Source organism: Oncorhynchus nerka, linkage group LG7, assembly GCF_034236695.1.
Source record: "Oncorhynchus nerka isolate Pitt River linkage group LG7, Oner_Uvic_2.0, whole genome shotgun sequence".
NCBI classification, from domain to species: Eukaryota; Metazoa; Chordata; class Actinopteri; order Salmoniformes; family Salmonidae; genus Oncorhynchus; species Oncorhynchus nerka.
The window spans coordinates 74,076,500-74,098,503 of NC_088402.1; the positions used below are offsets into that span (position 1 = coordinate 74,076,500).

The following is a 22,004-nucleotide window of genomic DNA, read 5'->3' on the forward strand; positions in this document are numbered from 1 at the left end:
GATGGAAGCCGTACTCGCATAATAACTGGATGGAAGCCGTACTCGCATAATAACTGGATGGAAGCCGTACTCGCATAATAACTGAATGGAAGCCGTACTCTCATAATAACTGGATGGAAGCCGTACTCGCATAATAACTAGATGGAAGCCGTACTCGCATAATAACTAGATGGAAGCCGTACTCGCATAATAACTAGATGGAAGCCGTACTCGCATAATAACTAGATGGAAGCCGTAATCGCATAATAACTAGATGGAAGCCGTAATCGCATAATAACTAGATGGAAGCCGTAATCTCATAATAACTAGATGGAAGCCGTAATCTCATAATAACTAGATGGAAGCCGTAATCTCATAATAACTAGATGGAAGCCGTAATCTCATAATAACTGGATGGAAGCCGTACTCGCATAATAACTGGATGGAAGCCGTACTCGCATAATAACTGGATGGAAGCCGTACTCGCATAATAACTGGATGGAAGCCGTACTCGCATAATAACTGGATGGAAGCCGTACTCGCATAATAACTAGATGGAAGCCGTACTCGCATAATAACTAGATGGAAGCCGTACTCGCATAATAACTGGATGGAAGCCGTAATCTCATAATAACTGGATGGAAGCCGTACTCGCATAATAACTGGATGGAAATGTGGTTTGTCTCTGTTTATCTAAGATGTTTTTCATTTTTGCATTCAACAGATCTTGCCTGGATTCCTGCCTCTTTCAAAGTTATAAGTAGGAACAATGGCTACATGTCTGGCACTGAAATTTGAGGAAGAATTGGGGTTCTTGCTAGAAAACCACAAAAGAGCCACTTACACTTCATTCAATACATGGTAGGTCTGAATGTGTCAATTTGGTCCATGCAATTAAATGATTTGTTGATTAGACATTTTAGTAGTTTATAAATATATGTATATGCTTTTTCCCTCTGTATTGATTTACCTACATGATCACTTCTGGTGATCCTCTAGGTCTGAACATAAAAAGGATAAAATCAAAAGTAGGCTACTTTGGCAAGTGGAGGATTATGCAGACGATGTCCCCGTTTGTGTTGGAAAAAGAGCTATCCTTGCATGGCAAAGCATCGAAAAGACCTTCTACAGCTGAGGTACATTGTCTAGTGTCATTATAAGGAATTCATATATACCCATAGAATTGGAATAGTCTAAAGGCATAATGGGTTAAATAAACCTATCATAACCCCAAATCAAAGGTTGTAATACTCTGTTGTTAGTTGTGCCTTCTTCATTATTTCTTCACTCATTGATTGGTAACATTCATTGACAAATGTGTCTATAGGAACAGCCTTCAGAACATGTGTATATAGCAAGAAAAGATTATATGTGTAGAGGGGCAAACAAGTGGACTGTCCAGCAAAGCTTTTCATTCGGCTTGTAACTAGGTGAGTTAATTGGCACAGTATAATATAATGGATGCTTCAACAATGCCTCTAATTTCTCTAAGCTTTGATTAAATATGTATTAAACTGTTTTCTTTAAGGTATGACACATTTAGTGTCAAATGGGATGCTTCAAGGGCAAAAAAACAAGAAGCAATGAAAAGGCTGAAGGAGGCATTGACTCGGACAAGCCCAGCTACATCATCATTCATTCATGTCAAGTTCTCAATCGCTGAAGCACACCAAAATCACACTGTCAATGAAGCAAGTTGCTTTAAAAGGAAGATGCATCCACAAGAAAACATGGGGCAGGACAGAGACTCCAGACAGCAGGAGGAAAACATGGGGCAGGACAGAGACTCCAGACAGCAGGAGGAAAACATGGGGCAGGACAGAGACTCCAGACAGCAGGAGGAAAACATGGGGCAGGACAGAGACTCCAGACAGCAGGAGGAAAACATGGGGCAGGACAGAGACTCCAGACAGCAGGAGGAAAACATGGGGCAGGACAGAGACTCCAGACAGCAGGAGGAAAACATGGGGCAGGACAGAGACTCCAGACAGCAGGAGGAAAACATGGGGCAGGACAGAGACTCCAGACAGCAGGAGGAAAACATGGGGCAGGACAGAGACTCCAGACAGCAGGAGGAAAACATGGGGCAGGACAGAGTCAGGGAAAACCACATCCCAGCTGAAGAGTGTGCGTTAAGAGTTGAATTAAACAAAATAACGGATGCTACTTATCTATGTCAAGACATTGAGATCTTACAAAAGACAAAGGAAGCTGTGGCAGACATTTGAAAATCCTTCATTGGCTCCTGTCCAAAAGGGAATGGTCTTCCATTGCTGAGCAAAGAGAACCAATTGATGAGAGAAAACAACCAAATGCTTCGATCTCTCCCACCAAGAGTGAGAAAAGGAAAACTTAAGGGACCGTTTGAAATTTACTGGGGTGGAGCGGGATGTCCAAAATAGGGGAGTGATGTCTAACTGTTTTGGGGCTTTGGGGAGGGTTGTGTGCAGGTGCACACATTTTAGAAACAAGTCAATTTGACCCCTCAATAATATACCATGAGTATGATTGATTGGGAGAAAAAAATTCCCACTGTAAAGCGCCGGGCAGCTACTAGCTTTGTGACACAGATAGAACATTGAGACAGATGTTTTACCGGATGTATAAATCTGAAGCTTCAGGTTGTCATTTCCACTTAATCTCATTACCGTATTTGGTGGTAAGCCCAGTGGCCTGCAGTGGGATTTTGGCTGACATTCTGCACATTTTCTCATTGATGAAACATTTGATCTCAATACAGTTTTCTGTTCCCAAAACTAGAATATGTTGACTAAGTTTTGTAGACTTTCCCTTTGTCAAAATGTCTAAAAATGGTGTTGTTTAGGAGTGCAAGGGCGATATGAGTTATTGTATAAGCACACTTCACAGAAGTGGAAACCACAGGATGTGGTCTATCAAAGGTTTACAGTAGAAACATCTTTGACAGTGCTACTCAGTTACTAATTTTTATGATGTGGTTGACACTGGAATACATTTACCCTGACACTGCACTTCGCCCAAAGTGGCTTTCGTAGCAGGTTAGGAAACCATTTAGGCTAACCCTATCCCTTTTACTTAACTCTAATTCTCCTAACGTGCTACCTTAATTATCCTATCCTGCCTAGACTAGCCTGCAATACCACAATGCAATGAATAATTGCGTCATTGTTTTCTACTGAGTACAAAATTCTACTCTAAGCTGTAAACTGCAGTGAAAATGTCATTTGAGTAAACGGTTGCAAAAGTCCTGTGATGTTCCATTCCATTAATTCCATGTGGATCAGTTTTGGGTCTACTCTCGACAGTTTATAAGTATTTATTGTTAGGATCCCCAATAACGATGGAACCCTGACCTGCCAAGGCAGCAGCAGCTTTTCCTGGGGTCCAAACAGGATTAAAACACTTAATCATAATAAAACAGCCTACATCAAAAATAAAACAATACATTACATTACATTACTCCATCATTACAAATGTACAATATTGGAATCTCCAATACTATAATGTGTTTGTGTGTAGAGTGCGTGTTATAGAATGTACAGTGCCTTCGGAAAGTATTCAGACCATGTGAATTTTACACATTTTGTTACGTTATTCTAAAATTGATATATAAAGAAAAATTCTCAGCAATCTACATACAACAGCCCATAATGACAAAGCGAAAACGGGTCTTTATAAATGTTTGTAAATTTATAACAATTTTAGAACAAATGCATTATTTACATAAGTATTCAGACTCTTTGCTATGAGACATGAAATTGAGCTCAGGTGCATCTTGTTTCCATTGATCTTCCTTGATGTTTCTTCAACTTGATTTGGAGTCCACCTGTGGTATATTCAATTGACTGGACATGATTTGGAAAGGCACACACCTGTCAATATAAGGTCCCACAATTGACAGTGCATGTCAGAGCAAAAACCAAGCAATGAGGTCGACGGAATTGTCCGTAGAGCTCCGAGACAGGATTGTGTCAAGGCACAGATCTGGGGAAGGGTACCAAAACATTTCTGTAGCATTGAAGGTCCCCAAGAACGCAGTGGCCTCCATCATTATTAAATGGAAGAAGTTTGTAACCACCAAGACTCTTCCTAGAGCTGGCCGCCCAGCCAAACTGAGCAATCGGGGGGGGAAGGGTCTTGGTCAGGGAGGTGATCAAGAACCCGATGGTCATTCTGACAGAGCTCTAGAGTTCCTCTGTGGCGATGGGAGAACCTTCCAGAAGGACAACCATCTCCACAGCACTCCACCAATCAGGCCTTCATGGTAGAGTGGCCAGGTAGAAACCAAGATTGAACTCTTTGGCCTGAATGCCAAGCGTCACATTTGGAGGAAACCTGGCACCATCCCTGCGGTGGAGCATGGTGGTGGGAGAATCATGGTATGGGGATGTTTTTCAGTGGCAGGGACTGGGAGACTAGTCAGGATTGAGGGAAAGATGAACGGAGCAAAGTACAGAGAGATCCTTGATGAAAACCTACTCCGGAGTACTCAGGACCTCAGACTGGGGCAAAAGTTCACCTTCCAACAGGACAACGAACCTAAGCACACATCCAAGACAATGCAGGAGTGGTTTCGGGACAAGTCTCTGAATGTCCTTGAGTAGCCCAGCCAGAGCCAGGACTTGAACCCGATCGAAAACATCTCTGGAGAAACCTGAAAATAGCTGTGCAGCAACGCTCCCCATCCAACCGAAATATAGCTTGAGAGGATTTGCAGAAAAGAATCAGAGAAACTCCCCAAATACAGGTGTGCTAAGCTTGTAGCGTCACCCAAGTAGACAGCAATTATGTAGTGGGTGCCAAAGGTGCTTCAACAAAGTACTGAGTAAAGGGTCTGAATAGTAAGTAAATTTGATATTTCTGTTTTTGTCTTTTACAGCAACAAAAAAATTGCTTTGTCATTTATGGGGTATTGTGTGTAGATGGATGAGGAGGAAAAAAACATTTAATACATTTTAGAATAATGCTTTAACTTTACAAAATGTTGGAAAAGTCAACACAAAACATTACATAATACAGAAAGAACATCAATAGACAGGAACAGCTCAAGGTCTGAACTACACAAAATAACAAAATAAAAGGTTCTAATGACAGTTGCACACCAGTACATATGTTTGCGTAAGAGTTATTTAGATCCGGTAGGGGAGAGGCGTAGTGCTGTGAGGTCTTTTTTTTTGCTTTTTAAAGCAAATTTAGCGATTTGCTTTAGTAATTTGACGTGGAAGGGAGTTGCATACGATCATGGCTCTATATACACTGCTCAAAAAAATTAAGGGAACACTAAAATAACACATCCTAGATCTGAATATATGAAATATTCTTATTAAATACTTTTTTCTTTACATAGTTGAATGTGCTGACAACAAAATCACACAAATAATCAATGGAAATCAAATTTATCAACCCATGGAGGTCTGGATTTGGAGTCACACTCAAAATTAAAGTGGAAAACAACACTACAGGCTGATCCAACGTTGATGTAATGTCCTTAAAACAAGTCAAAATGAGGCTCAGTAGTGTGTGTGGCCTCCACGTGCCTGTATGACCTCCCTACAACGTCTGAGCATGCTCCTGATGAGGTGGCGGATGGTCTCCTGAGGGATCTCTTCCCAGACTTGGACTAAAGCATCCGCCAACTCCTGGACAGTCTGTGGTGTAACGTGGCATTGGTGCATGGAGCGAGACATGATGTTCCAGATGTGCTCAATTGGATTCAGGTCTGGGGAACGGGCGGGCCAGTCTATAGCATCAATGCCTTCCTCTTGCAGGAACTGCTGACACACTCCAGCCACATGAGGTCTAGCATTGTCTTGCATTAGGAGGAACCCAGGGCCAACCGCACCAGCATATGGTCTCACAAGGGGTCTGAGGATCTCATCTCGGTACCTAATGGCAGTCAGGCTACCTCTGGCGAGCACATGGAGGGCTGTGCGGCCCCCCAAAGAAATGCCACCCCACACCATGACTGACCCACCGCCAAACCGGTCATGCTGGAGGATGTTGCAGGCAGCAGAACGTTCTCCACCGCATCTCCAGACTCTGTCACGTCTGTCACGTGCTCAGTGTGAACCTGCTTTCATCTGTGAAGAGCACAGGGCGCCAGTGGCGAATTTGCCAATCTTGGTGTTCTCTGGCAAATGCCAAACGTCCTGCACGGTGTTGGGCTGAAAGCACAACCCCCACCTGTGGACGTCGGGCCCTCATACCACCCTCATGGAGTCTGTTTCTGACCGTTTGAGCAGACACATGCACATTTGTGGCCTGCTGGAGGTCATTTTGCAGGGCTCTGGCAGTGCTCCTCCTGCTCCTCCTTGCACAAAGGCGGAGGGAGCGGTCCTGCTGCTGGGTTGTTGCCCTCCTACGGCCTTCTCCACGTCTCCTGATGCACTGGCCTGTCTCCTGGTAGCGCCTCCATGCTCTGGACACTACGCTGACAGACACAGCAAACCTTCTTGCCACAGCTCGCATTGATGTGCCATCCTGGATGAGCTGCACTACCTGAGCCACTTGTGTGGGTTGTAGACTCCGTCTCATGCTACCACTAGAGTGAAAGCACCGCCGGGGTGTCTTGCTAATTGCCTATAATTTCCACCTGTTGTCTATTCCATTTGCACAACAGCATGTGAAATGTATTGTCAATCAGTGTTGCTTCCTAAGTGGACAGTTTGATTTCACAGAAGTGTGATTGACTTGGAGTTACATTGTGTTGTTTAAGTGTTCCCCTTTTTTTTGAGCAGTGTATATAATACTTAGTGTTAACTTGAATTTGTTCTGGATTTGGGGACTGTGAAGAGACCCCTGGTGGAATTTCTGGTGAGGTAAGTACAGTGCCTTCAGAAAGCTCTTGACCTTTTCCACATTTTGTTGTTACAGCCTGAATTTAAAATTGATTAAATGTAGTTTGTTTTTTGTCATTGACCTACACACAATGCAACATGTCAAAGTGGAAATATGTTTTTCAAACTTTTTACAACTAAAATGAAAAGCTGAAATGTATTGAGTCAATAAGTATTCAACCCCTTTGTTATGGCAAGGCTAAATAAGTTCAGGAGTAAAAATGTGCTTAAGTCACATACGTTGTGTTTAACATGATCTTTGGATGACTACCTCATCTCGGTACCCCACATATACAATTATCTGTAAGGTCCCTCAGTTGAGCAGTGAATTTTAAACAGATTCAACTTCAATAAGAAGACATTGAATATCCCTTTGAACATGGTGGAGTTATTAATTATACTTTTGGATGGTGTATCAATACACCCATTCACTACAAAGATCCAGGTGCCCTTCCTAACTCAGTTGCAAAAGTGGAAGGAAACCGCTCCGGGATTTCACAATGTGGCGAATGGTCATTAAAACAATTACAGAGTTTAATGGCTGTGATAGGAGAAACTTGAGGATGGCTCAACAACATTGCAGTCACTACACAATACTAACCTAATTAACAAAGTGACTAGAAGGAAGCATGTACAGAATAAAAAAATATTTAAAAACTGCAAAGCAATAAACTTTGTCCAGAATACAAAGTGTTATGTTTGAGGCAAATCCAACGCATTACTGAGTACCACTCTTCATATTTCCAAGCATAATGGTGGCATCATGTTATGGGTATCCTTGTAATCATTGAGTCCTGGCAGTTTTTCAGGATAAAACATGGAATGGAGCTAAGCACAGGCAAAATCTTAGAGGAAAACCTTGTTCTGTCGGCTTTCCACCAGACACTGCGAGAAAATTCACCTTTTCAGCAGGACAAAAAAAGAAGGCCAGATCTACACTGGAGTTGCTTACCAAGAAGACAGTGAATGTTCCTGAGTAGCCGAGTTACAGACTTGATTTAAATCTACTTGAAAATCTATTGCAAGACCTGAAAATGATTGTCTAGCAATCATCAACAACCAAATTGACAGAGCTTGAAGAATTTTGACAAGAATAATGGGCAAATGTTGCACAATCCAGGTGTGGAAAGCTTTTAGAGACTTACCCAGAAAGACTCACAGCAGTAAACACAGCCAAAGGTGCTTCGACAAAGTATTGACTCAGGAGTGTGAATAGTTATGTAAATGAGATATTTCTGTATTTAATTTACACACCAAAAAAATTCAGACTGTAACAACAAAATGTGGAATAAGTCAAAAAATGGCAAAATGCTTGTACTTCCTGGAGACACTGTCAGTCAGCTTAGCTGTCAAGAGATATATGTAAATTGATTATACAAACAATTTGGAATTTTGAACACAATATTGCCACAAAAACAAGAATTGATTCAGTCAATCTCTCCTCTACTGTGCACTGAGAGAGACTGATTACATTGAAGGGTAAGGTGTAACTCTGTTCTGGGCCAGCTGCAGCTTTTCTAGGTCCTTTGCAGCACTTGACCATATCACTGGGCAATAGCTATGATTAGATAAAACTAGAGTTTACAGGACTTGTTTCATTGAGCAGCCATCACTAGCTCTCTCTCTTGTCTACATCGGGATTTACAATCCTATAATCTGCACAGGCCTATGTGCCAGAAATCTGGAATGTACCTTGTAACATCTCAGGAACCAGTGTGACATAATAATCTTATCTTCTACAATGTGTGTGACAATCAATCTGAAACAGACCCTGCCTGGGATAGGTCTTTGCAGTGCTCAAAACATCAATGACTCTGAAAAGTTATAATATAGTCAAGACTATTGACACATAACGATAGTATTTTCCCTCTCCTTCTAAAAATGATCAAGAATACATGTGTTGATCATTTCAATTATTTACAAAACATCTTAAATCAAGCCTGAATTAACTTTGTCCAAATGTTATTTTGGTATGTGTGAGGTGCATGACCGATTTCAATCTGTTCAGGAGTGATGATGATGTGGAAGATGGGTTTCCACTAGTTATCACAGCCACAAAGTCCAAATTGATATTTTTGTAAAATAGGTTTTTGTGGTTAGGCAAAATGTTAGCAGTGTGGTTAGGTTAAAAATCCAATTTTAACAAGATAAATAGTAGAAATAGGCTGGATTTATGACACTGATGTGCTTGTCTGAGTCCGTGAACTGTGTAATTGCAGACCACAATTAGGGGCTTTTTTCTGATATCGGCGTTTCTTGATGTCAAGTTACACCCATTAATGCTCGCCATTGGTCCATGGCCGTTTCTTTCCCGTTTGGGGGGACAACAGTTGTTGACAACTGTAGCTAAGCCTAACCAACATCATTTTCTAACCTGCAACAATGTTATCTTTAACGCCCATGTCAAGAAACGCCCCCAAATGGCGGTCTGCAATTACACCATATTGGAGAGGCCGGGAAAATATTGGGGAGTGGAGAACACAAACGACTCGTAACGTTGCAGAAAAAGACACCAAGGTAGGAGCTTAATCACTCCAAAATACAATATTACATTTTATATAGCTAGCTGACAATCTTGTCTATTGAGTTAGTAAACAGACCCAGTTAGCTAGCATGCTGTGTGTCAAACTGGAGAGCTAGCATTGTCAATGTAACGAGCTAACGAAGCTGCTGAGTTGAAGAATGCAGTGATACGCGGTGACTACACTGCAGTCTCGGGTTGTTTTGAAAATATTTACAGTAGATAGTTTGCTAATCCAGTAACGCAACAACTACCTAACAGTTAATTTAGGATTTTGCACATTTATAAGGTTATTTCAACAAAGCGAGAATAGTAGCTAGTTCGCTACTAACTAACGTTATAACGGTGGTCTCTAGCCCTAACTATCTAACGCATTACCTAGCGACATTCCGTAGGTAAGGTGGTACCCGGTCAGCTAGTTAACGTTAGCTAACTAAATAAATGCACAATGGCCAGTAATGTACATAATTAGCTAAGTGAGTTACAGTAGCTAATTAGTGGGCAATGCATAAAATGAGACATTGCAAATGGGGTAGGCTAGCCAGGAAAGGCGTAGCTAAGATGCAGTCGCATAGATGGTAAAAATGAGTTTTTAGGCAACATTAGCTAACGTTACCTCTTGGGACTTGACTAACTAATTTGTCAAATGTTTGCTTTTTTGCTCCCTAGAATTAGGTCACGTTCGTTTCAGATGGTCTTTTCCAGAAGCTGGCACAGAGGAACGTATTACAATTGGGATGCAAAGTGTTTTAAAGGGGTAGTTTACCCAAATAACATGTTTCCTTACCTTTACTGAGAGGTATTGTCTGCAAGAGACTAATATATCAGATGTGTTAACTAAGTGCCTTGCTGTGGAAGCCCACAAAGGAATGTAACAATGGTTTGGGAAGGGATTCAAAAACAAATCAAATGGTTTACTCATTACATGCTATTCATCTCTAAAGTGGTTTGGTTGGTTGGGTCAGTGAGCACGAAATAATTACAATTTAGCAATTAATTACTGGAGTGATAGATGTGCAGAAGATGAATGTGCAAATAGAGCTACTGGGGTGCAAAGGAGCACAAGACGAAAATAAAAAAACAATATGAGGATGAGGTAGTTGGGTGGGATATTTACAGATGGACTATGTGTTTAGCGAAGGCCAGCCACCTGGAGCATACAGGTCGCAGTGGTGGGTAGTATATGGGGCTTTGGTGACAAAACGTATGGCACTGTGATAGACTGTATCCAATTTTTTGAGGAGAGTGTTGGAGGCTATTTTGTAAATGACATCGCCGAAGTCAAGGATCGGTAGGATGGTCAGTTTTACAAGGGTATGTTTGGCAGCATGAGTGAAGGATGCTTTGTTGCGAAATTGATTGGAGATGCTTAATGTGAGTCTGGAAGGAGAGTTTACAGTCTAACCAGACACCTAGGTATTTGTAGTTTTCCACATATTCTAAGTCAGAACCGTCCAGAGTAGTGATGCTGGACCGGCGGGCAGCGATCGGTTGAAGTGCATGCATTTAAGAGCAGTTGGAGGCCATGGAAGGAAAGTTGTATGGCATTGAAGCTCGTCTGAAGGTTAATTAACAGTGTCCAAAGAAGGGCCAGAAGTATACAGAATGGTGTTGTCTGCGTAGCGGTTTGATGTATACAGAGAAAAGTCATCCCGAGAATTGAACCCTGTGGCACCCCCATAGAGACTGCCAGAGGTCCGGACAACAGGCCCTCCGATTTGGCCAGGTCGATGAAGACTGCTGTACAGTATTGTCTTTTATCGATGGTGGTTATATCGTTTAGGACCTTGAGCGTGGCTAAGGTGCACCCATGACCAGCTCGGAAACCAGATTGGATAGTGGAGAAGGTAAGAGTGGGATTCGAAATGGTCGGTGATCTCTTTCTTAACTTGACTTTCGAAGACCTTGGTAAGGCGGGGTAGGATAGATATAGGCCTGTAACAGTTTGGGTCTAGAGTGTCTCCCCCCTTGAAGAGGGGGATGACCGTGGCAGCTTTCCAATCTCTGGGGATCTCAGACGATATGAAAGAGGTTGAACAGGCTAGTAATAGGGGTTGCAGCAATTGCGGCGGATAATTTTAGAAAGAGAGGGTCCAGATTGTCTTGACCAGCTGATTTGTAGGGGTCCACATTTTGCAGTGCTTCCAGAACATCAGCTATCTGGATTTGGGTGAAGGAGAAATGGGGAGGCTTGGGCATGTTGCTTTGTGGGGTGCAGAGCTGTTTACCGGGGTAGCCAGGTGGAGAGCATGACCAGCTGTAGAAAAATGCTTATTGAAATTCTCGATTATCGTAGATGCAGTGGGCAGCTGGGAGGGGGTGCTCTTATTCTCCATGGACTTTACAGTGTCCCAGAACTTTGAATAATAATCATGTTTACATGGACACCTCTGAAATCAGGCTACTGATGATGGGACTTTTGATAAATGCAGAAAATTGCTAATCAAAATAAACTTTATGCCATAGTGACCATGTTATTTTTGCGAATACTTTTTGATTCTGAGTTCGGACATAAGGTTTGTATGTGAAAACTGTAAGATGAATACCTAAAAAATCTTCACTTCATTCCTGCATAAGAGGGAGGTTTGCACTACTGGAACTCCAATTAAGCTGTTTACATGTTCTAATAATTCGAAAGATTGATCAGAAAACCAAGTGATTTAATCGGTGTATGCTTACTTCGATTATTACCTTAAGCCAATTAAGATAAGCAGAGTAAGGTGTTTACATGACTGATACCATACTCTGCCATAGTTAGTTGAATATCGATTTATTAGTGTTCATGTAAACGTACTTACAGTGTGGTGTCCTTTTTGATTACACACAGAAAACTTAAAAAGCTGCCCAGATTCTAAACATAATCATTTCTACATTTATTAGGTCTATTCATAAGGAAGCACACAGCCTGGCGTCATTGAGTCTCGTGTGGTATAATTTGTAGTCTCTGCAGTCCTAACAACTTTGATCAACACAGGCCCAAATTTCCAGATTGTGCCCTTTATCTGTGTGTTTTGTGAGTCAAGACCCTGCAGCACTGATTGAACTACAATGCTGTTCACAAGACAGTGGGTTGCCAACATCTTGTGTGATGACCCTTGTAAATTTGTCTCAGGCTTCCAAAGGACATCATATTACAGTTTCATAAATTTGCTAGTCTAAAATTCTTCATGTTTCAGAATCGAGGCTAATTAATTAAATATGTATTGCCTGGTCCAATTCAGTGTTTTGCCTAAATCAACACATGGTGTGTAACCTACCATCCCTCTTGATAAACACAACGTGTCCATGTCTTGGCTTACTTGTTGACAGTGCTTATGGTTCGACGTGTTTAAAGGTGTGGTGGCATGCTATGAAATGAGTGCCTGACTGTGACATGAAGGGATAATGAAAAGGGTGTGGATTTGCATAGTTTAAGTTTCCCTTTCCAGGACTGCTGAGTCAAATGGAAACCTAAGTGGGAAACAGCTGGCCCATAAATGACTCCACAGTTTGCTGAGGGTGGTGTTCAAGGTTCTCAAGTACTTGGCATGATCAAACTGATTATGGACATAGCGTCTGTCAGCAAGTTAACTTGGCATATTGGCTAGTGTCAATATGTATTGCTAAAACTTCATTGTGACAAGCTATCTGTATGTCTGATTTTTGAAAAATCCTAACTACCTACTCTAATACAAATTCAACATGATCTCAGAGTACGTTTACATTCACACTAATTCAATATTAAATTGATTATGGCAAATGGCCGAGTATGACGTTGGTCACGTAAACGCCTTACTCTGCTTATCTTAATCAGCTTAAAGTTCAAATCGAAACACCTGTTTTTCTGAGCAATCTTTCTAATTATTAGGACATGTAAACACCTTACTCAGCGTTCCAGAAGTGTATTTGAATGCACATAGTGAAGTGAGTTTGGGGGAAAAACTAAGTATGCATCTTAGAAATAGTTTTCACATGCAAACTTTATATGTCCAACTCGGAATCGAATAGGCTTCGCAAAAATAACATGGTAGCTGTGGTAGAATGTTTATTTTGATGGGTGATTTTCTACATTTATTTAAGTCCCATCAGGTAGCCTGATTTCAGATGTGTCCATGTAGACAGGATTATTGGAGAAATTGTTCATCTTCCAAAGCATGAAAATGTTTTTAACCATTATTAATCTGGCTATCCACAAACGTATTATTGAGTGCATGTAACTGTACTCAAAGATTTGTAGGCCTTCATATGATTTGTTTTGGAGGGTTTAATAGTTATTAGTTTAGTTAAATTATTTTAAAACTGCATCACATGCCGTATGTCTAGGTCAGGTTTAACTCACCCAGAGGAACTAAACTAAATCATGATTAAAAGGTTTCTTCGACTGCATTTTAGCGAAACTGAAAATATGCTGCTGCCATGTACAATATTGAGTCCAGAGTGTCTAGAAGGATGTCCCAGACTGAGTAATTTATTTAAATCTGTTTTTCATCACGTTTTATGACTTTTGAGCAAAGGAATAGTTTGTGAACGTGCATGAGTATTTCCAGTTCTAGACAATGCACATGCATTGTCGTCTACATTTCAAGGCATTTTCCCTAGAATAGTCTAGTTATAGACTTAACAGCACCAATGTAATAGTTCTTCTCTGAATATGCTAAATGTTACAACCATTTTATTTTGTGTACATTTGTTAGGCAATATTAATTATGAACTACTATGTTTTTTCTGTCTGTTCACTTAGGTCATCTCATGCAACTCTTTCTAATCCTCTCTGCTTATGACATCAACCCAAGACAGTAACCTTATTTCTGTCTCATTTTTTAAGAATTGGATCAACTTTGGGGAGAACGGAGAAGAAAAGTTGAATCCAAGCCGAAGTGGTGGAGGCCTGATCTGCCCCTGCCTCCTTTAACCCCTCCCACTGCCAGATTTGTGAGCCTTTGTTGGCATCCTGTCTGAGGGGAAATCAAGGAGGAACATTTCTACACATGAAGAGCTGAAGTCTCCATTTAGAAAACTAGTTCAAACGGAATATCTGGAAAATAGTTTTTATTGATTTGTTTTTGACTTGAAGAGCTGTACTCTGGGGCACTTATCAGCTGTGACCTACTTACTTTTTGGATTAGTGGAGTTACAACATGGCGAAGAAAAACAGCCAGAAGGGTATGTATGCTGTCATTCGTCTCTGCTATTTGTTTTTAAAAACAGATAAACGAGCATTGAAAATGCTATAACCAGTGTTAGACTGCATTTTAATGTTGCATTGTAACTTTTTGGGCGACCCTCGGCCAAATTCACATAGACATTTTAGTTATAGATCTTTCATTTTCATTGAAAGCAAGTCTAAGAAGTGGTAGATCTGTTCTATGTTCGCTATTTCTATGCTCCCCGTTAAATTTCGTCTTTACGTCTTTTAGTTTTGTACACCAGCTGAAAATACAATATTTTTGGTTATGGAAAATATATTTCACAGCGGTTTACATGGTACAATGATTCTCTACACTATACTTGCTTGTTTTGTCACAAACTGAAATTAGGCAAACTATTACAATTTTAGCAACCAGGAAATGGTGGAGAGATTTCTGCATTGTGCACCATTAAATGTGTGAAGCTGATTCTCAAAGACACTTATGTCAATCGGGACACATTTTTATAGGCCCTCCCTTGACCTAGTGATGGTGTCCTCCTAAATAAATGTTTGTAAATGGTGGAAGTTTCATCTGCTGCTCTAACTTGTGTTGCTGTATCTCCCTGCAAGAAGCAGTAGCCTAGCCCTAGATATGTTTGGTCATGTCAACTCCTTGTCATGCCAAACATTAATTGGCACATCATATTTGGCATGACAAGGAGTTGATATGATAGCACACAGAGCTGGCATCAGACTAAATAAGCAGCACTCAACAAATTGACATGCGATTTAATCAAGTGGGTCTGTTTAGGCCATAGACTCATCTCATAGTAGGCAGGGCAAACCTGTTTTGGTGATTTCTGGTAGGCCTATATCATCAAAATAAATCATTCACAGCACGTTTTTGGACTCATGTTTATGCGCTGTTGAAAACCCCACAACTCAACCACATGGGAACTGGATATATTTTTACATCACTGGTTGGAGGGCAACCTGCAGAATAGTCAGGTACTTTTTGGAATGTTGCATTTTGATACGGGGGCCACCAGAACAGAAACACTAATGCAATTTTTTTCTCAATCCCTCCTATCGATTATGCCGTTGAAATCAAATTCGCAAGAGGTGGGAGATGAGGTTCCACATCCTGTTAAAACTAACAGCTAAAAAAAAAAACAAGGAATCTGGGAACAATGTGTACATCACTGGTTAGAGGACAATTTTAAAGAAGACTACTAACTACATGTTGAAGTGTTGCATTTTGTTTCAAGTGGGTCTCTTGTCATTGTGTTAACTATAAACTTTTGTAGTAACATCACCAATCTGAGGTAAAAAGCATGTTTAATCCCCCCCAATTTGATGTTGTCAAAACATCAGCTTGTGTAATGTAGTAACACCTACTGTCCACATCAATGGAAAGTAGAGTAATTATACATTAATTAGATATGGCAAAATAATTATATCTTTATTTACATTTTAGTAATTTAGCAGACACTGTTCTGCAGAGCGTCTTAGTTAGTGCATTCATCTTTAAGACGCATATCTCAGTTCCTCTTACTGCTCCAAAGGCAAATACCTTGGTCTTGAAGTGGATGCGAGCTTTGCCTGGAAGCCAGTGAAGTGTGCAGAAGAGCTGGGTGACATGGAAGGTTGAATACCAGGTGGGCTGCAGCATTTTGGATACGTTTCAGGGGTTGATTTTAAATAAAGCAAATGCATTTTTTTTATACCCCAATCACATTTCAAATTTAACCATTTAGAGATTTTTTTTTTCTGTACAATTTAACCAGGTGCTCTAGAAGAGCGTCCATAGGGGCTGAACGTTTGATGTCCCTACTCAAAGCTATGAACTCCTGGAAAATTTCTATTTTAATATTTGGAGGTTGCATGGTGGAAGTCCCATCAGATTTTCCTGCTCTGCTATTGTACTGTAGACAAAAAAAACATTGACTGTCTCAGACCAAACATCGTTGCCTCTGCTTCTTTTGGCCAACCAAACATCGTTGCCACTGCTGCTTTTGGCCAACCAAACATCGTTGCCACCGCTGCTTTTGGCCAACCAAACATCGTTGCCACTGCTGCTTTTGGCCAACCAAACATTGTTGCCACTGCTGCTTTTGGCCAACCAAACATCGTTGCCACTGCTGCTTTTGGCCAACCAAACATCGTTGCCACTGCTGCTTTTGGCCAACCAAACATCGTTGCCACTGCTGCTTTTGGCCAACCAAACATCGTTGCCACTGCTGCTTTTGGCCAACCAAACATCTTTGCCACTGCTGCTTTTGGCCAACCAAACATCGTTGCCTCTGCTGCTTTTGGCCAACCAAACATCGTTGCCTCTGCTGCTTTTGGCCAACCAAACATCGTTGCCTCTGCTGCTTTTGGCCAACCAAACATCGTTGCCACTGCTGCTTTTGGCCAACCAAACATCGTTGCCACCCCTGCTTTTGGCCAACCAAACATCGTTGCCACTGCTGCTTTTGGCCAGAACCGCTTTTGGAAAGGATACATTCCAAGACATCTTATTGCGTGTAGAATGGATCCTTTCAAACACAATAGTTGAGAGAGATGGACAGCAATTTGAACTGACATTCATGCAGTCCACATTGGATAGTATATACCCTTTTAAAGGTTAAAACTTTTCTAAGATAAAGTTAGGCTATTTCATGAACTTTCTGAAATAAAGCCATCCATTAAGGCTGTTGCAGAGTACTGCAAAACTGTCCTCTGGCATTTTTTGCTCATGCCACATGTCTTTGGGTTGCAGCAACCCATCTGTTTCTCATCTTATTGAGCTTATTTTGTTTAGGGCGGTATTCTTATCCGTCTGATGCGTAAACCCCTGCTTTGCTGACTCATTCTGTTTCTAGAACTGTACATCCGTTATAACCGGTTCAAATTCAATGCAGATCTCAGATCATTTTGGGCCAGTCCAGATGCTAAGATTTCTGAAGACAAGTTTCATTTCTCTAGGGTTAGTTATTTTTGGTTCTATCCTAAATAAAGCCCATAGTAGTGATGTAAAATCTTTAGGCCTAGTCCTCAAGCACCTTATTAAAAAAGTTGTAAAACAAGTGCATATTTTACTTAAGAGGTCATCAAGCAAGCATCTTCTCATTATTCACCCAGTAAGGAAATGTCCAAGTCTTCCTGTCGTCTGTTCCACATGATTTATGACAATCCCTGTGTTCTCAGCCATGGTTGACTTTCAACACAAATACCTTTGAATGTACAGGAATGACTAGGTATGAGGAGATCTTTGTTTGAACAAATTATGTGCTTATGCATTTACAATTTGTTTTGCAAATAGACCTAGGTCCAGCAAAAAACTGAGATTCCAAATCCACATTTATTTTTTCAAGCAATCTTTTCTCTCTTTCCCCCCCAGATACTTATGGTATGGTGTTCGACACTAACTTGAAAATGGTTATGTCCCAGGGAGGGACCTTTGAGAGAATGAAGGAGAAGGTAAGGACTGAAAAGGATCATACACCAAAAGATTTCTCTCTAGGTTTGAGTACATTCCAATTGCATTGATTTGAATACAATTCCAGTTTTGCTAGGATGGGCCTCTTTTTATATCTGTTGTGTAAATTTCACAGTAAAAAAGAATATGTACGTCTAAAAAATATTGAGATTTATAAACATGGCGCATACCATACACATGCATGTTTTCCATTATAAAGCCTTCCTAAAACGGTGTGTATGAACTAGGATTATAGCCTCGCCTGAAAAATGGCATCATTCACTATGGTGACAATAACACCCTTTAATTCAAATAGTTCCAAATTATACAAAAAATAGTCTATGGAAGTTTCTAAAAATAAAAAGCAATGGTTAATTTGATCACAATTCTGTGTAGGTGTGGGTGGAATGTTTTGATATTTTGCCATGACTTTTTCTATTTAAATGTGCATGCTGACTATAGCGAGTGCCATACACTGTCCTTGCATTCTGCAAGATTAATGATATATTCAAAACAATTTAAAAGTAAATGCTACAGCCTAGTGTTTCCTCTGGAGAAAACAAAAATGCAGTGGCGGGGAAAGGATGTAAAGGTTATTTTAACATATTGGTCCATGCATATAGCCTATGTATGATCCATATTATCAGGTATGCAATAAGCATTATCACCTGTAGCCCAATTAATGCAGCATAGTGGCTAGAAATAAATAAATTGGGTAAATTGCCTAGATCCCAAATGTAGTATTTTAACTAGTTAGTATCCTATTTATTAATTTGATGTCCTATAAAACTTGCATAAACACAGTAAATAGAATGTAGGTCTGTCTACCTGTTAGGGTCACTTGGGTTACACGGCCTCTGCCTGTACTTCTCACATAAACCACTTTGTCACAATCCCCCCTCCCCCCAAACACTTTCCCTGGTTGCCACTTCTCTTGCTCAACAAAAAATGTAATCTGCCCCATCACTCCCCAAAAATTATTTTGAGCTAGGGTGGCATTTTTTTTTTTTTACCCCAAGTTACCCTACAATTGACCCATGTTACATTTAGCCCTACTCTTCCCTATGCACTCAGGGAAAATTGGGTAACCTGCTTAATTATGAAACTGCTAAAACTCTTGGTTTAAAATGGTGCAGGTCACGCATATTTAGGAGAAAATCTGAGATCGCTCTCTTTTCAGTGGTGTAAAAATACTAAGCAATTGTTTTGCAGTATCTGTACTTTTGTATTTATACTTGACAACAACATTCCTAAAGAAAATAATGTAGTTTTCACTCCATACATTTTTCCCTGACACCCAAATGTACTTATTACATTTTGAATGCTTAGCAGGACAGGAAAATGGTCCAATTCACACACTTATCAAGAGAATATCCCTGGTCATCCCTACTGCCTCTGATCTGGCGGACTCACTAAACACATGCTTTCTTTTGTAAATTATGTTTGAGTGTTGTAGTGTGCCCAGGCTAATAAATAAACAAGAAAATGGAGCCGTCTAGTTTGCTTAATATAACTTTTGATACTTAAGTATATTTAAAACCAAATACTTTTAGACTTTTACTCCAGTAGTATTTTACTGGATGACGTGACTTTTACTTGAGTCATTTTCTATTAAGGTATCGTATTACTTTAAAACTTGTTAAGGAAGTCGCTACTTTTCGCAGCTTTTTTGTAAAAATCGCGCAACATTTCAGCGCCCTGCTATTCATGCCAGGAATATAGCATATGCATGTGGTTAGTGTGTATGGATAGAAAACACTCAGACCTTTCCAAAACGGTTTAAATCACGCCTGTGGCATTTACAGAACTAGCGTTCCATCGAAAAGTGCATGAAAATCTGTTCGCTGAAAATGGAAACATATATCCTTCCGCGACTACAGACAATTGTTAACAGCGAATGGAATTAAATAGAGCCGAGTTCTCATTGGCTACAGCTTCCCCATGCTGTCTAGAGTTACGTCATTAGTTTCGCAATTGATTCTTGGTCTAACCCAAACAAGGGAACTACTTTCCTACTGGCACCGCCCAGATTTTGGGACGACCATTTCCAAACATCTTTTTCTCCACGGACAAGCTAACGATTTCACACCGCCTCCTGAGGTATTTTATCGCTTATTAACGTGTACTAATACCTAAAGTTGCATTACAAAAGTATTTCGAAGTGTTTTGTGAAAGTTTATCGTCGACTTTTGGCATTTTAAAAAATGACGTTACGTTATGAAATGCAAATTTTTTCCTCTAATTCCAAGGTATTCCTAGCTCGATATCTAGGCTATATATGGACCGATTTAATCGAAAAAAGACCCTAAATGATGTTTATGGGACATCTAGGAGTGCCAAGAATGAAGCTCGTCAAAGGTAAGGAATATTTTATATTTTATTTCAGCCTTTTCGTTTGCGAGCGCTAACGAAAAATCTGTCGTTTTGTGACGTTGCAGTATGTGAGGCTGCATGGTACAGATAATAGCGTCTCATGCTTTCCCCGAAAAGCATTTTACAAATCTGACTTGGTGGATAGATTCACAACGAGTGTAGCTTTAATTTGGTATATTGGATGTCAATTTTTATGAAATTTTGATTTTTATCATAAACTATGCGCGGTGCACTTGAAATTTCCGCAAATTCGATTCCCACAGGGGAAGCACTTCCCTAACTTAACTCAAGTTTGACAATTGGGAACTTTTTCCACCACTGCCTCGTAACAAAGCCCATTAAAACTGTAGTTTCCCAGTGATTACAAGAATTGTTGTGCATTGACTGCTTGTCAAAATGCATGTTTCCTATAGTGCTCTTAAATTGAAGGAATATTTTAGGAATATAATTGAGGAATGCCTATCTCGCATAGAGCACACAACAACAAGCCAACTAGGTAAATATTCTGAACAAAAATATAAACGCAACATGTAAAGTATTGGTTTCATGAGCTGAAATAAGATGCTAGGAATGTTCCATGCAAACAAAAAGTTGTGCACAAATTTGTTTACGTCCCTGTCAGTGAGCATTTCTCCTTGGCAAGATATCCATCCACCTGACAGGTATGGCATATCAAGAAGCTGATTAAACAGCATGATCAATACACAGGTGCACCTTGTGTTTGTGACAAAATGCCACAAATGTGCTGTTTTGTCACAACACAATGCCACAGATGTCTTCAGTTTTGAGGGAGCAAGCAATTGGCATGCTGACTGCAGGCAGAGCCAGGCGGCCCTATACGCTCACTACGCAAGTTGCATAGGGCCCCGCAAATTACGCAAGGGCCCCACCTCCCTCCCCCCGTGTCAAAGCGGGTGTCAATGTTTACAACTTGGATGAGAGGATGAAGCGGAACTATCCTTCTGGTCACGAAAAGAGAAAGAAAGAAAAAACACCATTAGTGAATTGCGGGAACAGCAATCAGGTAAACCTGTTTTCTCCTCTCCAAGTTTGATGTCGGCAAATAACAGTAACGTTAAGTTGATGTGCTAGCTTGCAGTGCATCTCTTTAGTCTGTCTTGCTAACCTAACTGGGCAGTGCATCTCTTGGTCTGTCTGTCTTGCTTGCTCTCCAGCCACTTCCAGGGCTGTGTTCTGTGAATTTGTGCCTGACAAAAGTGAGTGAAATACAACTATTTATTACATTTGATAAATGACAATGGTGTTTATAAACTGCAGCTCGGAAAAGATAACCACGTTGCGTGTGAACATGCACGAAATGAAACTTGCGCTTTCCAGTCCAGACAATATATGAGTGTGATGGCACTCCTCATAGGCGCACGTCATTTTAAAACAAGACAATGATTATCTAGTCTCACAGTCAAGATTTAGTTACAACTCTGGACTAATGCAAGATGGAAAGCAATGGATTGACATTGACTATTGATTTATATATTGCATTTTAAATGTTGATTAGCTGAGCAAACTGGGCAATATGGATGCACATCTCTCAGTAAATAATAACCATCAACTATTCAGCCAAGCCATAGTATTGTATATTTGAAAATGTATAAATGGAAATCTGGGGGAGCCAGTTGGAATGGACTTGATGCAGCTGATAAAATGAATAATATTGTTATCGATAATTTACAGGTGCTATGGTGCTTAAGTTTGTCAGTAGAGGAGATGCTGGATCATCAGCCAGTA

The 22,004-nt window shown here is 40.5% G+C and overlaps 1 protein-coding gene across 3 annotated transcripts in view; it reads left to right on the forward strand.

The window, feature by feature from the left end:
• Window positions 1-22,004, forward strand: part of LOC115132385 (spermatogenesis-associated serine-rich protein 2-like) — a 54,055-nt gene that overhangs the window by 14,079 nt on the left and 17,972 nt on the right. Inside the window, exons 1-4 of one of the 3 annotated variants that reach the window (XM_029664982.2) lie at window positions 9,205-9,311; window positions 14,120-14,457; window positions 15,988-16,080; window positions 17,808-17,887. In XM_029664982.2, the coding sequence (XP_029520842.1) occupies window positions 17,819-17,887 (69 nt within the window). In that variant the 5' untranslated portion in view covers window positions 9,205-9,311; window positions 14,120-14,457; window positions 15,988-16,080; window positions 17,808-17,818. Of the gene's footprint in view, window positions 1-9,204; window positions 9,312-14,119; window positions 14,458-15,987; window positions 16,081-17,807; window positions 17,888-22,004 lie in introns of those variants that run through there. The other 2 variants (XM_029664981.2, XM_065020810.1) reach the window with 2 other exon arrangements.